Source organism: Salvelinus alpinus, chromosome 5 (assembly GCF_045679555.1).
Source record: "Salvelinus alpinus chromosome 5, SLU_Salpinus.1, whole genome shotgun sequence".
Lineage (NCBI taxonomy): Eukaryota > Metazoa > Chordata > Actinopteri > Salmoniformes > Salmonidae > Salvelinus > Salvelinus alpinus.
The window spans coordinates 3,833,320-3,849,724 of NC_092090.1; the positions used below are offsets into that span (position 1 = coordinate 3,833,320).

At 51.8% G+C, this 16,405-nt stretch overlaps 1 protein-coding gene across 1 annotated transcript in view; it reads right to left on the minus strand.

The window, feature by feature from the left end:
- The window catches only part of cep89 (centrosomal protein 89), a 159,796-nt gene that overhangs the window by 128,389 nt on the left and 15,002 nt on the right, over nt 1-16,405 (minus strand). The window contains exons 6-9 of the mRNA XM_071400389.1: nt 11,246-11,280; nt 5,413-5,476; nt 4,499-4,588; nt 221-421 (exon numbers count right to left, since the gene is read on the minus strand). Of these exons, the coding sequence (XP_071256490.1) occupies nt 221-421; nt 4,499-4,588; nt 5,413-5,476; nt 11,246-11,280 (390 nt within the window). The remainder of the gene's footprint in view (nt 1-220; nt 422-4,498; nt 4,589-5,412; nt 5,477-11,245; nt 11,281-16,405) is intronic.

Genomic DNA, 16,405 nt, shown 5'->3' on the forward strand with positions numbered 1-16,405 from the left:
TCTCTCATGGTCCCCTGTCTCCCCCTCCGTCTCTCACGACCCCCGTCTCTCATGGTCCCGTCTCCCCCCTCCCCTCCCTTCCTTTGCTCTCTCCCCTCCCCTTTCCCCTCCCCAGGTCTCTCCCCTCACCAGTTCTCTCCCTTCTCTCCTTGTCCCTCCCTTCCACCCCACCTTAGGTCCTCTCCCCTCTTGCCCCCTCACCCCCTAGTATCCACCCCACCTGCTGTAGGGACAGAGGCCTTGCTGAGTTCCTGCTCCAGACTCCGGACCCTCTGGTGGCTCCTCTGCAGCTGCAGGCTCTGTTCTGTACACCTCTGCTCCAGCACCCTCCTGTCTGCCCCCAGGGCCTGGTTCTGCTCTGTTAAAGACCGAACCATCTCCTTCTGCATGTCCACAACCTCTCTGTAGGCACTGCTAGCCTCTGAGTGTGGCAAGGTGCACAGCACAGCAAGACACAACACACACAGACAGAGACACACAGACAGAGAAACACAGACAGACACACAGACAGACAGAGAGACATACACAATGACAGAGAAAAACAATGACACACACACAGAGACACACAGACAGAGAAACACAGATACACACAATGACAGAAAGCAAAGAGGAAAAGGAAAGAAATAGTTGATGAGAACATAAATACTGTCAGGTCCTGACAACACAGATATATAATACTGTGAGGTCCTGACAACACAGATATATAATACTGTGAGGTCCAGACAACACAGATATATAATACTGTGAGGTCCTGACAACACAGATATATAATACTGTGAGGTCCAGGCAACACAGATATATAATACTGTGAGGTCCAGACAACACAGAAATATAATACTGTGAGGTCCTGACAACACAGATACATAATACTGTGAGGTCCAGACAACACAGAAATATAATACTGTGAGGTCCAGACAACACAGAAATATAATACTGTGAGGTCCGGACAACACAGATATATAATACTGTGAGGTCCGGACAACACAGATATAAAATACTGCGAGGTCCGGACAACACAGATATATAATACTGCGAGGTCCTGACAACACAGATATATAATACTGTGAGGTCCTGACAACACAGATACAAAATACTGCGAGGTCCTGACAACACAGATATATAATACTGCGAGGTCCTGACAACACAGATATATAATACTGTGAGGTCCTGACAACACAGATATATAATACTGTGAGGTCCGGACAACACAGATATATAATACTGCGAGGTCCGGACAACACAGATACATAATACTGCGAGGTCCTGACAACACAGATACATAATACTGCGAGGTCCAGACAACACAGATATATAATACTTTGAGGTCCTGACAACACAGATATATAATACTGTGAGGTCCAGGCAACACAGATATATAATACTGTGAGGTCCAGACAACACAGATATATAATACTGTGAGGTCCAGACAACACAGATATATAATACTGTGAGGTCCTGACAACACAGATATATAATACTGTGAGGTCCGGACAACACAGATATATAATACTGCGAGGTCCGGACAACACAGATATATAATACTGCGAGGTCCGGACAACACAGATATATAATACTGCGAGGTCCGGACAACACAGATACATAATACTGCGAGGTCCTGACAACACAGATACATAATACTGCGAGGTCCTGACAACACAGATACATAATACTGCGAGGTCCTGACAACACAGATACATAATACTGTGAGGTCCAGACAACACAGATATATAATACTGTGAGGTCCTGACAACACAGATATATAATACTGTGAGGTCCTGACAACACAGATATATAATACTGTGAGGTCCTGACAACACAGATATATAATACTGTGAGGTCCTGACAACACAGATATATAATACTGTGAGGTCCTGACAACACAGATATATAATACTGTGTGTCCTGACTGACTCTAGGGATGACTGTGTCCCGACTGACTCTAGGGATGACTGTGTCCCGACTGACTCTAGGGATGACTGTGTCCCGACTGACTCTAGGGATGACTGTGTCCCGACTGACTCTAGGGATGACTGTGTCCCGACTGACTCTAGGGATGACTGTGTCCCGACTGACTCTAGGGATGACTGTGTCCCGACTGACTCTAGGGATGACTGTGTCCCGACTGACTCTAGGGATGACTGTGTCCCGACTGACTCTAGGGATGACTGTGTCCCGACTGACTCTAGGGATGACTGTGTCCCGACTGACTCTAGGGATGACTGTGTCCCGACTGACTCTAGGGATGACTGTGTCCCGACTGACTCTAGGGATGACTGTGTCCCGACTGACTCTAGGGATGACTGTGTCCCGACTGACTCTAGGGATGACTGTGTCCCGACTGACTCTAGGGATGACTGTGTCCCGACTGACTCTAGGGATGACTGTGTCCCGACTGACTCTAGGGATGACTGTGTCCCGACTGACTCTAGGGATGACTGTGTCCCGACTGACTCTAGGGATGACTGTGTCCCGACTGACTCTAGGGATGACTGTGTCCCGACTGACTCTAGGGATGACTGTGTCCCGACTGACTCTAGGGATGACTGTGTCCCGACTGACTCTAGGGATGACTGTGTCCCGACTGACTCTAGGGATGACTGTGTCCCGACTGACTCTAGGGATGACTGTGTCCCGACTGACTCTAGGGATGACTGTGTCCCGACTGACTCTAGGGATGACTGTGTCCCGACTGACTCTAGGGATGACTGTGTCCCGACTGACTCTAGGGATGACTGTGTCCCGACTGACTCTAGGGATGACTGTGTCCCGACTGACTCTAGGGATGACTGTGTCCCGACTGATTCTAGGGATGACTGTGTCCCGACTGACTCTAGGGATGACTGTGTCCCGACTGACTCTAGGGATGACTGTGTCCCGACTGACTCTAGGGATGACTGTGTCCCGACTGACTCTAGGGATGACTGTGTCCCGACTGACTCTAGGGATGACTGTGTCCCGACTGACTCTATGGATGACTGTGTCCCGACTGACTCTAGGGATGACTGTGTCCCGACTGACTCTAGGGATGACTGTGTCCCGACTGACTCTAGGGATGACTGTGTCCCGACTGACTCTAGGGATGACTGTGTCCCGACTGACTCTAGGGATGACTGTGTCCCGACTGACTCTAGGGATGACTGTGTCCCGACTGACTCTAGGGATGACTGTGTCCCGACTGACTCTAGGGATGACTGTGTCCCGACTGACTCTAGGGATGACTGTGTCCCGACTGACTCTAGGGATGACTGTGTCCCGACTGACTCTAGGGATGACTGTGTCCCGACTGACTCTAGGGATGACTGTGTCCCGACTGACTCTAGGGATGACTGTGTCCCGACTGACTCTAAGGATGACTGTGTCCCGACTGACTCTAAGGATGACTGTGTCCTGACTGCCTCTAAGGATGACTGTGTCCTGACTGCCTCTAGGGATGACTGTGTCCTGACTGCCTCTAGGGATGACTGTGTCCTGACTGCCTCTAGGGATGACTGTGTCCTGACTGACTCTAGGGATGACTGTGTCCCGACTGACTCTAGGGATGACTGTGTCCCGACTGACTCTAGGGATGACTGTGTCCCGACTGACTCTAGGGATGACTGTGTCCCGACTGACTCTAGGGATGACTGTGTCCCGACTGACTCTAGGGATGACTGTGTCCCGACTGACTCTAGGGATGACTGTGTCCTGACTGACATTGAACCTAAGGATGACTGTGTCCTGACTGACTCTAGGGATGACTGTGTCCTGACTGACTCTAAGGATGACTGTGTCCTGACTGACTCTAAGGATGACTGTGTCCTGACTGACTCTAGGGATGACTGTGTCCTGACTGACTCTAGGGATGACTGTGTCCTGACTGACTCTAGGGATGACTGTGTCCCGACTGACTCTAGGGATGACTGTGTCCCGACTGACTCTAGGGATGACTGTGTCCCGACTGACTCTAGGGATGACTGTGTCCCGACTGACTCTAGGGATGACTGTGTCCCGACTGACTCTAGGGATGACTGTGTCCCGACTGACTCTAGGGATGACTGTGTCCCGACTGACTCTAGGGATGACTGTGTCCCGACTGACTCTAGGGATGACTGTGTCCCGACTGACTCTAGGGATGACTGTGTCCCGACTGACTCTAGGGATGACTGTGTCCCGACTGACTCTAGGGATGACTGTGTCCCGACTGACTCTAGGGATGACTGTGTCCCGACTGACTCTAGGGATGACCGTGTCCCGACTGACTCTAGGGATGACCGTGTCCCGACTGACTCTAGGGATGACCGTGTCCCGACTGACTCTAGGGATGACCGTGTCCCGACTGACTCTAGGGATGACCGTGTCCCGACTGACTCTAGGGATGACTGTGTCCTGACTGACTCTAGGGATGACTGTGTCCCGACTGACTCTAGGGATGACCGTGTCCCGACTGACTCTAGGGATGACTGTGTCCTGACTGACTGGGGAGAGACTGGTTTTTGTCAAGATGTACGTCTCTCTCTACCTGATGGTCCATCTCTCCTGCTTCCTGAACTCTTTGTCTTCTGGGCTGAAGACCTCTTCTTAGACGCACGGAAGCTTTCTTCTGTCAAGTCTGAGAAGAACGAGTTTAGGCATTCATACAGAGTCAGTATATATCCTCTCATCACCTCCCTCTGAAATATAGAACTACTGGCAATTAGAAATCCAGAGAGAGGGGAGAGAAAGAGAGGGGAGAGAGTAGGGGGAGGGAAGAGAGTAGGGGAGGGTAAGAGAGAGGAGGGGAAAGAGAGAGAGGGAGAGAGAGAGAGAGGGGAGAGAGTATGGGGAGGGAAGAGAGGGGAGAGAAAGAGAGGGGAGAGAGTATGGGGAGGGAAGAGAGGGGAGAGAAAGAGAGGGGAGAGAGTATGGGGAGGGAAGAGAGTAGGGGAGGGTAAGAGAGAGGAGGGGAAAGAGAGAGAGGGAGAGAGAGAGAGAGACAGAGAGAGAGATTTAACCATTCACATAATTGCTGCCTCACAGTGTTAGACTGTAGGCTGATCTAGACTAGGTGATAGACTGTAGGCTGATCTAGGTGATAGACTGTAGGCTGATCTAGACTAGGTGATAGACTGTAGGCTGATCTAGACTAGGTGATAGACTGTAGGCTGATCTAGGTGATAGACTGTAGGCTGATCTAGACTAGGTGTTAGACTGTAGGCTGATCTAGACTAGGTGATAGACTGTAGGCTGATCTAGACTAGGTTATCGACTGTAGGCTGATCTAGACTAGGTGATAGACTGTAGGCTGATCTAGACTAGGTGATAGACTGTAGGCTGATCTAGACTAGGTGATAGAGAGCTGGTATGGAGAGGATGGGAATTATAATCCTACCATTTGACCAATGAAATGGGAGTGTTTTCATAGGCTGTCTCACTGGACCAAAGACAAGTCCTTACCTGGGGAAGGCATGCTTCTACGAGACCAAGACGAAGGCCTCTGCTCCAGTTTGGGTGATGCGGCCTGGGGGAGAGAGAGGGATCAGGAGAGAAAGAGAGAGATAAAGATTGAGAGAGAGAGATATGAATGCACAGCCCAACTCCAGTCCCCCAGTACTCCCAATACGACCAGGATGGGTTGATAATATGACCAGGATGGGTTGTTAATATGACCAGGATGGGTTGTTAATATGACCAGGATGGGTTGATAATATGACCAGGATGGGTTGATAATATGACCAGGACGGGTTGATAATATGACCAGGACGGGTTGATAATATGACCAGGACGGGTTGTTAATATGACCAGGACGGGTTGATAATATGACCAGGACGGGTTGATAATATGACCAGGACGGGTTGTTAATATGACCAGGATGGGTTGTTAATATGACCAGGATGGGTTGTTAATATGACCAGGACGGGTTGATAATATAACCAGGACGGGTTGTTAATATGACCAGGATGGGTTGTTAATATGACCAGGATGGGTTGATAATATGACCAGGATGGGTTGATAATATGACCAGGATGGGTTGATAATATAACCAGGATGGGTTGATAATATAACCAGGATGGGTTGATAATATGACCAGGATGGGTTGATAACATGACCAGGATGGGTTGTTAATATAACCAGGATGGGTTGGTAATATGACCAGGATGGGTTGATAATATAACCAGGATGGGTTGATAACATGACCAGGATGGGTTGTTAATATAACCAGGATGGGTTGGTAATATGACCAGGATGGGTTGATAATATAACCAGGATGGGTTGATAACATGACCAGGATGGGTTGTTAATATAACCAGGATGGGTTGGTAATATGACCAGGATGGGTTGATAATATGACCAGGATGGGTTGATAATATAACCAGGATGGGTTGATAATATAACCAGGATGGGTTGATAGTATGACCAGGATGGGTTGTTAATATGACCAGGATGGGTTGATAATATGACCAGGATGGGTTGTTAATATGACCAGGATGGGTTGATAATACGACCAGGACGGGTTGATAATATGACCAGGATGGGTTGATAATATGACCAGGATGGGTTGATAATACGACCAGGACGGGTTGATAATATGACTAGGATTGTGCCTTTGGCTTCTGGACAACAAAATAAAGTTGATATGAAAACCAATAGAACAGGAGAGAAATGGCATTGGGGTGGGTCTACACAGAAATAAATAAAATAATTCAAAAATACTTCACTAGAAAGCATGACTTAAGCCACAGTGGAATCAGGGATCAATAGCTTCTTTAAAACAATACATGTAGATTGTTTCAGATCACCAGCTCGTAGGCATATGCCTATTGGGAAGCCCGCAATGTGGGCAGGGCAGGTGGCAATAAGCCTAGCTGATTACCGAGTTGAGGCTGTGAATGAAAAGCATCTCAGATATTGAGAAGATAATGTGTCTGGAGTATCATTTATAATGTTGAGAAAAAGGGGAGGGGTGTGTCTCTCCTCAACGGCCTCCCTTTGATATATATATTCCCCATTACATATGTCACCAGTAGTAAATGTGCCCTGTCATTTGGTTCCATTCATTTCTGTTACTGTGTGTATTATTACAGTCATTTACCGTTGTCGTTCTCGGAGAGGAAACGTTGTTTGCAGAGTTCACAACCTGCTACACTTGTGAGTTTTGGTTAATTTCATAAACATCATTTACGAGATCTGTAAATGTTTTCAGTGTCTTCTGTCTGGAGTGCTCCATGTGAGCAATGAGCATGTGTCTGGTTTCTCTGTCCTGATCATGTTGAGGGAACATGTGTCTGGTTTCTCTGTCCTGATAATGTCGTGGGGAACATGTGTCTGGTTTCTCTGTCCTGATAATGTTGGTGGAGCGTGTGTCTGGTTTCTCTGGCCTGATAATGTTGAGGGAACGTGTGTCTGGTTTCTCTGTCCTGATCATGTTGAGCGAGCGCCTGAGCATAGAGGTAACTGGAAGCTCAGAAATGCACTAAAGTGTTTTTCTAAAATCCATTGTGAATGATAAAATATTAAAACTGTAGTTCCTCACAGTAAGCTGTGAGTGGCTCGCTGATAGCCTGTTACCTGCATTTGAATGGTGAATGGGAGGCGCACTTCGGGGGGGGGGCTTTACTTGGCTCATCGCGCGCTAGCGACTCCTTGTGGCGGTCCGGGCGGCTGCAGGCTGACCCCGGTCGTCACTTGAACGGTGTTTCCTCCAACACATTGGTGCAGCTGGCGTCCTGGTTAAACGGGCGGGTGTTAAGAAGCGCGGTTTGGTGGGTCACGTTTCGGAGGACGCATGACTCCACCTTCGCTTCTCCCGAGAACGTTGGGGAGTTGCAGCGATGAGACAAGATCGAAATTGGAGAGAAAAATGGGGTCAAATAAAACATTTAAACAATATAATTGTTGCGTAATGAAATGGTCTTATTACAGTTAATGTTTTACTCCAGTAGCGACCGGCTAAGGAGTGGCGACCGACCGTCTGAGGAGCAGCGATGTAGATTGTTTCAGATCACAAGCTCGTGGGCATATGCCTATTGGGAAGCCCGCAATTTGGGCAGGGCAGGTGGCAATAAGCCTAGCTGATTACCAAGTTGAGGCTGTCAAATGAAAAGCATCTCAGATATTGAGAAGATAATGTGCCTGGAGTATCATTTATAATGTTGAGAAAAAGGGGAGTGGTGTGTCTCTCCTCAACGGCCTCCCTTTGATATATATATTCCCCATTACATATGTCACCAGTAGTAAATGTACCCTGTCATTTGGTAACATTCATTTCTGTTACTGTGTGTATTATTACAGTCATTTACCGTTGTCGTTCTCGGAGTGGAAACGTTGTTTGCAGAGTTCACAACCTGCTACACAGGCTCTTTATGCTGTATTTCTGTGCATCTGCAAGACAGAACAGCTGTCTCCGGTAAGACCAGAGTTGGAGGTCTGTCTCTATTTGTCAATAACTGCTGGTGCGCAAAATCTAATATTAAGGAAGTCTCGAGGTTTTGCTCGCCTGAGGTAGAGTATCTCATCAATCAATCAATAAAATGTATTTATAAAGCCCTTTCTACATCAGCAGATGTCACAAAGTACTGTACAGAAACTCAACCTAAAACCCCAAAAAGCAAGCAATGCAGATGTAGAAGCCTACTAAGCTGTAGACGATACTATTTACCAACAGAGTTTAAATCTATCTTTTTCGTAGCGGTTTATTTATCACCACAAACCAATAATGGCTCTAAGACCGCACTCAACGAGCTGTATAAGGACATAAGCAAACAACCAAATGCTCATCGAGGCGGTGCCCCTAGTGGCCGGGACTTATACAAAACCCTAGACCACCTTTACTCCACACACAGAGACACGTACAAAGCTCTCCCTCACCCTCCATTTAGCAAATCTGACCATAATTCTATCCTCTTGATTCCTGCTTACAAGCAAAAACTAAAGCAGGAAGTAGCAGTGACTCTTAATACGGAAGTGTTCAGATGACGCAGATGCTAAGCTACAGGACTGTTTGCTAGCACAGACTGGAATATGTTCCAGGAACTCATCCGATGGCATTGAGGAGTACACTACATCAGTCACTGGCTTCATCAATAAGTGCATTGATGATGTTGTCCCCACAGTGACCGTACATACTCCAACCAGAAGCCATGGATTACAGGCAACATCCGCACTGAGCTAAAGGTTAGAGCTGCCGCTTTCAAGGAGCGGGACACTGACCCGGACACTTAAGAAATCCCGCTATGCCGTCAAACGAACCATCAAACAGGCAAAGCGTAAATACAGGACAAAGATTGAATCCTACTACCCCGGCTCCGACGCTCGTCAGGATGTTGCAGGGCTTGCAAACTATTACGGACTACAAACGGAAGCCCAGCCGCAAGCTGCCCAGTGACACAAGCCTATCAGACGAGCTAAATAACTTCTATGTATGCTTCGAGGCAAGCAACACTGAAGCATGCGTGAGAGCACCAGCTGTTTCGGACGACTGTGTGATCACGCTCGCCGTAGCCGATGTGAATAAGAACTTTAGACAGGTCAACATTCACAAGGCCGCAGGGTCAGATGGATTACCAGGACGTGTACTCCGAGTATGCACTGACCAACTGGCAAGTGTCTTCACTGACATTTTCAACCTGTCCCTGTCCGAGTCTGTAATACCAACATGTTTTAAGCAGACCACCATAGTCCCTGTGCCCAAGAACACCAAGGTAACCTGCCTAAATGACTACCGGCGCATAGCACTCACGTATGTAGCCATGAAATGCTTTGAAAGGTTGGTCATGGCTCACGTCAATACCGTCATCCCAGAAACCCTAGACCCACTCCAATTTGCATACCGCCCCAACAGATCCACAGACGACGCAATCTCTATTGGACTCACCACTCCCCTTTCCCACCTGGACAAGAGGAACACCTACGGCCTCCAGAGTGGAGCAGCGGTCTAAGGCACTGTGGCGTCACTACAGATTCGGGTTTGATCCCGGGCTGTGTCGCAGCCTGCCGCGACCGGGAGACCCATGAGGCGGCGCAAAATTAGCCCAGCGTCGTCCGGGTTAGGGGAGGGTTTGGTCGGCCGGGATGTCCTTGTCCCATCAGGCGCATGCAAGCTGACTTTGGTTGCTTCCTACGACACATTGGTGCGGCTGGCTTCCACGGCTGGCTTGACTCTGTAACGGTACCCCTGTATATAGCCTCCACATAGACTCTGTACCGGTACCCCCTGTATATAGCCTCCACATTGACTCAGTACCGTAATACCCTGTATATAGCCTCCACATTGACTCTGTACCGGTACCCCCTGTATATAGCCTCCACATTGACTCTGTACCGGTACCCCCTGTATATAGCCTCCACATTGACTCGGTACCGTAAAACCCTGTATATAGCCTACACATTGACACTGTACCGGTACCCCCTGTATATAGCCTCCACATTGACTCTGTACCGGTACCCCCTGTATATAGCCTCCACATTGACTCTGTACCGTAACACCCTGTATATAGTCTCCACATTGACTCTGTACCGTAACACCCTGTATATAGTCTCCACATTGACTCTGTACCGTAACACCCTGTATATAGCCTCCACGTTGACTCTGTACCGGTACCCCCTGTATATAGCCTCCCCTTTGACTCTGTACCGTAACACCCTGTATATAGCCTCCACATTGACTCTGTACCGGTACCCCCTGTATATAGCCTCCACATTGACTCTGTACCGTAACACCCTGTATATAGCCTCCACATTGACTCTGTACCGTAACACCCTGTATATAGCCTCCACATTGACTCTGTACCATAACACCCTGTATATAGCCTCCACATTGACTCTGTACCGTAACACCCTGTATATAGCCTCCACATTGACTCTGTACCGTAACACCCTGTATATAGCCTCCACATTGACTCTGTACCGTAACACCCTGTATATAGCCTCCACATTGACTCTGTACCGTAACACCCTGTATATAGCCTCCACATTGACTCTGTACCGTAACACCCTGTATATAGTCTCCACATTGACTCTTTTTTTGGAAGGAGAGGCAGAAGTCGGAAATGTCTTGCTAATGGAAACCCTGGTGTGTGTGTGTGTGTAGGGCAGAGATAGAATGAGAGATAGGGTACAGAGAGCAGTAGCCAAATTGTTCAACCCTAGCTCTGGTCTAAAGTCGTGCACTATATAGGGAATAGGGTGCCATAGGGCTCTGGTCTAAAGTAGTGCCCTATATAGGGAATAATTTGGGATGCATCCAATCTCAAGGGAGAAAATTACAGCAGAAAGATAAAGAGTGTGTTACCTTCTGAACTGGTGGCTGTTGAAACTCAGCTTCCTCTGAAATACAGAGATTTATTAATGAACCTTTATTTAACTAGGCAAGTCAGTTCAGAACAAAAGCATGGCAGCAACACATGACAACACAGCATGGCAGCAACACATGACAACACAGCATGGCAGCAACACATGACAACACAGCATGGTAGCAACACATGACAACACAGCATGGCAGCAACACATGACAACACAGCATGGTAGCAACACATGACAACACAGCATGGCAGCAACACATGACAACACAGCATGGCAGCAACACATGACAACACAGCATGGCAGCAACACATGACAACACAGCATGGCAGCAACACATGACAACACAGCATGGCAGCAACACATGACAACACAGCATGGCAGCAACACATGACAACACAGCATGGCAGCAACACATGACAACACAGCATGGCAGCAACACATGACAACACAGCATGGCAGCAACACATGACAACACAGCATGGCAGCAACACATGACAACACAGCATGGCAGCAACACATGACAACACAGCATGGTAGCAACACATGACAACACAGCATGGCAGCAACACATGACAACACAGCATGGCAGCAACACATGACAACACAGCATGGCAGCAACACATGACAACACAGCATGGCAGCAACACATGACAACACAGCATGGCAGCAACACATGACAACACAGCATGGCAGCAACACATGACAACACAGCATGGCAGCAACACATGACAACACAGCATGGCAGCAACACATGACAACACAGCATGGCAGCATCACATGACAACACATCATGGTATCAACACAGCATGGTAGCAACACATGACAACACAGCATGGCAGCAACACAGCATGGTAGCAACACATGACAACACAGCATGGCAGCAACACATGACAACACAGCATGGTATCAACACAGCATGGTAGCAACACATGACAACACAGCATGGCAGCAACACAGCATGGTAGCAACACATGACAACACAGCATGGCAGCAACACATGGCAACACAGCATGGTAGCAACACATGACAACACAACATGGTAGCAACACATGACAACACAGCATGGTATCAACACAGCATGATAGCAACACATGACAACACAGCATGGCAGCAACACATGACAACACAACATGGTAGCAACACATGACAACACAGCATGGCAGCAACACATGACAACACAGCATGGTAGCAACACATGACAACACAGCATGGTAGCAACACATGACAACACATCATGGTATCAACACATGAAAACACAGCATGGCAGCAACACATGAAAACACAGCATGGCATCAACACAGCATGGTAGCAACACATGAAAACACAGCATGGCATCAACACAGCATGGTAGCAACACAGCATGGCAGCAACACATGAAAACACAGCATGGCATCAACACAGCATGGTAGCAACACATGAAAACACAGCATGGCAGCAACACATGACAGACAACACAGCATGGCAGCAACACATGACAACACAGCATGGCAGCAACACATGGCAACACAGCATGGCAACACAGCATGGCAGCAACACATGACAACACAGCATGGTAGCAACACATGACAACACAGCATGGCAGCAACACATGAGGCTCGGTGACAGGGCGTGATTGGGGCTCGGTGACAGGGCGTGATTGGGGCTCGGTGACAGGGCGTGATTGGGGCTCGGTGACAGGGCGTGATTGGGGCTCGGTGACAGGGCGTGATTGGGGCTCGGTGACAGGGCGTGATTGGGGCTCGGTGACAGGGTGTGATTGGGGCTCGGTGACAGGGCTCGGTGACAGGGCATGATTGGGGCTCGGTGACAGGGCTCGGTGACAGGGCGTGATTGGGGCTCGGTGACATGGTGTGATTGGGGCTCGGTGACAGGGCGTGATTGGGGCTCGGTGATAGGGTGTGATTGGGGCTCGGTGACAGGGTGTGATTGGGGCTCGGTGACAGGGCGTGATTGGGGCTCGGTGACAGGGTGTGATTGGGGCTCGGTGACAGGGCGTGATTGGGGCTCGGTGACAGGGCTCGGTGACAGGGCGTGATTGGGGCTCGGTGACAGGGCGTGATTGGGGCTCGGTGACAGGGCTCGGTGACAGGGCGTGATTGGGGCTCGGTGACAGGGTGTGATTGGGGCTCGGTGACAGGGCTCGGTGACAGGGCATGATTGGGGCTCGGTGACAGGGCTCGGTGACAGGGCATGATTGGGGCTCGGTGACAGGGCTCGGTGACAGGGCATGATTGGGGCTCGGTGACAGGTCTCGGTGACAGGGTGTGATTGGGGCTCGGTGACATGGTGTGATTGGGGCTCGGTGACAGGGCGTGATTAGGGCTCGGTGACAGGGCATGATTGGGGCTCGGTGACAGGGCTAGGTGACAGGGCGTGATTGGGGCTCGGTGACAGGGCGTGATTGGGGCTCGGTGACAGGGCGTGATTGGGGCTCGGTGACAGGGCGTGATTGGGGCTCGGTGACAGGGCGCGATTGGGGCTCGGTGACAGGGCGTGATTGGGGCTCGGTGACAGGGCGTGATTGGGGCTCGGTGACAGGGCGTGATTGGGGCTCGGTGACAGGGCTCGGTGACAGGGCGTGATTGGGGCTCGGTGACAGGGCGTGATTGGGGCTCGGTGACAGGGCGTGATTGGGGCTCGGTGACAGGGTGTGATTGGGGCTCGGTGACAGGGCTCGGTGACAGGGCATGATTGGGGCTCGGTGACAGGGCTCGGTGACAGGGCATGATTGGGGCTCGGTGACAGGTCTCGGTGACAGGGTGTGATTGGGGCTCGGTGACATGGTGTGATTGGGGCTCGGTGACAGGGCGTGATTGGGGCTCGGTGACAGGGCGTGATTGGGGCTCGGTGACAGGGCTCGGTGACAGGGCGTGATTGGGGCTCGGTGACAGGGCGTGATTGGGGCTCGGTGACAGGGCGTGATTGGGGCTCGGTGACAGGGCGTGATTGGGGCTCGGTGACAGGGCGTGATTGGGGCTCGGTGACAGGGTGTGATTGGGGCTCGGTGACAGGGCGTGATTGGGGCTCGGTGACAGGGCGTGATTGGGGCTCGGTGACAGGGCGTGATTGGGGCTCGGTGACAGGGCGTGATTGGGGCTCGGTGACAGGGCGTGATTGGGGCTCGGTGACAGGGCGTGATTGGGGCTCGGTGACAGGGCGTGATTGGGGCTCGGTGACAGGGCGTGATTGGGGCTCGGTGACAGGGCGTGATTGGGGCTCGGTGACAGGGCGTGATTGGGGCTCGGTGACAGGGCGTGATTGGGGCTCGGTGACAGGGCGTGATTGGGGCTCGGTGACAGGGCGTGATTGGGGCTCGGTGACAGGGCGTGATTGGGGCTCGGTGACAGGGCGTGATTGGGGCTCGGTGACAGGGCGTGATTGGGGCTCGGTGACAGGGTGTGATTGGGGCTCGGTGACAGGGTGTGATTGGGGCTCGGTGACAGGGGGTGATTGGGGCTCGGTGACAGGGTGTGATTGGGGCTCGTTGACAGGGGGTGATTGGGGCTCGGTGACAGGGCATGATTGGGGCTCGGTGACAGGGCTCGGTGACAGGGCATGATTGGGGCTCGGTGACAGGGCTCGGTGACAGGGCATGATTGGGGCTCGGTGACAGGTCTCGGTGACAGGGTGTGATTGGGGCTCGGTGACATGGTGTGATTGGGGCTCGGTGACAGGGCGTGATTGGGGCTCGGTGACAGGGCATGATTGGGGCTCGGTGACAGGGCTCGGTGACAGGGCGTGATTGGGGCTCGGTGACAGGGCGTGATTGGGGCTCGGTGACAGGGCGTGATTGGGGCTCGGTGACAGGGCGTGATTGGGGCTCGGTGACAGGGCGCGATTGGGGCTCGGTGACAGGGCGTGATTGGGGCTCGGTGACAGGGCGTGATTGGGGCTCGGTGACAGGGCGTGATTGGGGCTCGGTGACAGGGCTCGGTGACAGGGCGTGATTGGGGCTCGGTGACAGGGCGTGATTGGGGCTCGGTGACAGGGCGTGATTGGGGCTCGGTGACAGGGTGTGATTGGGGCTCGGTGACAGGGCTCGGTGACAGGGCATGATTGGGGCTCGGTGACAGGGCTCGGTGACAGGGCATGATTGGGGCTCGGTGACAGGTCTCGGTGACAGGGTGTGATTGGGGCTCGGTGACATGGTGTGATTGGGGCTCGGTGACAGGGCGTGATTGGGGCTCGGTGACAGGGCGTGATTGGGGCTCGGTGACAGGGCTCGGTGACAGGGCGTGATTGGGGCTCGGTGACAGGGCGTGATTGGGGCTCGGTGACAGGGCGTGATTGGGGCTCGGTGACAGGGCGTGATTGGGGCTCGGTGACAGGGCGTGATTGGGGCTCGGTGACAGGGTGTGATTGGGGCTCGGTGACAGGGCGTGATTGGGGCTCGGTGACAGGGCGTGATTGGGGCTCGGTGACAGGGCGTGATTGGGGCTCGGTGACAGGGCGTGATTGGGGCTCGGTGACAGGGCGTGATTGGGGCTCGGTGACAGGGCGTGATTGGGGCTCGGTGACAGGGCGTGATTGGGGCTCGGTGACAGGGCGTGATTGGGGCTCGGTGACAGGGCGTGATTGGGGCTCGGTGACAGGGCGTGATTGGGGCTCGGTGACAGGGCGTGATTGGGGCTCGGTGACAGGGCGTGATTGGGGCTCGGTGACAGGGCGTGATTGGGGCTCGGTGACAGGGCGTGATTGGGGCTCGGTGACAGGGCGTGATTGGGGCTCGGTGACAGGGCGTGATTGGGGCTCGGTGACAGGGCGTGATTGGGGCTCGGTGACAGGGTGTGATTGGGGCTCGGTGACAGGGGGTGATTGGGGCTCGGTGACAGGGCTCGGTGACAGGGCGTGATTGGGGCTCGGTGACAGGGCGTGATTGGGGCTCGGTGACAGGGCGTGATTGGGGCTCGGTGACAGGGCTCGGTGACAGGGCGTGATTGGGGCTCGGTGACAGGGCATGATTGGGGCTCGGTGACAGGTCTCGGTGACAGGGTGTGATTGGGGCTCGGTGACATGGTGTGATTGGGGCTCGGTGACAGGGCGTGATTGGGGCTCGGTGACAGGGCGTGATTGGGGCTCGGTGACAGGGCTCGGTGACAGGGCGTGATTGGGGCTCGGTGACAGGGCGTGATTGGGGCTCGGTGACAGG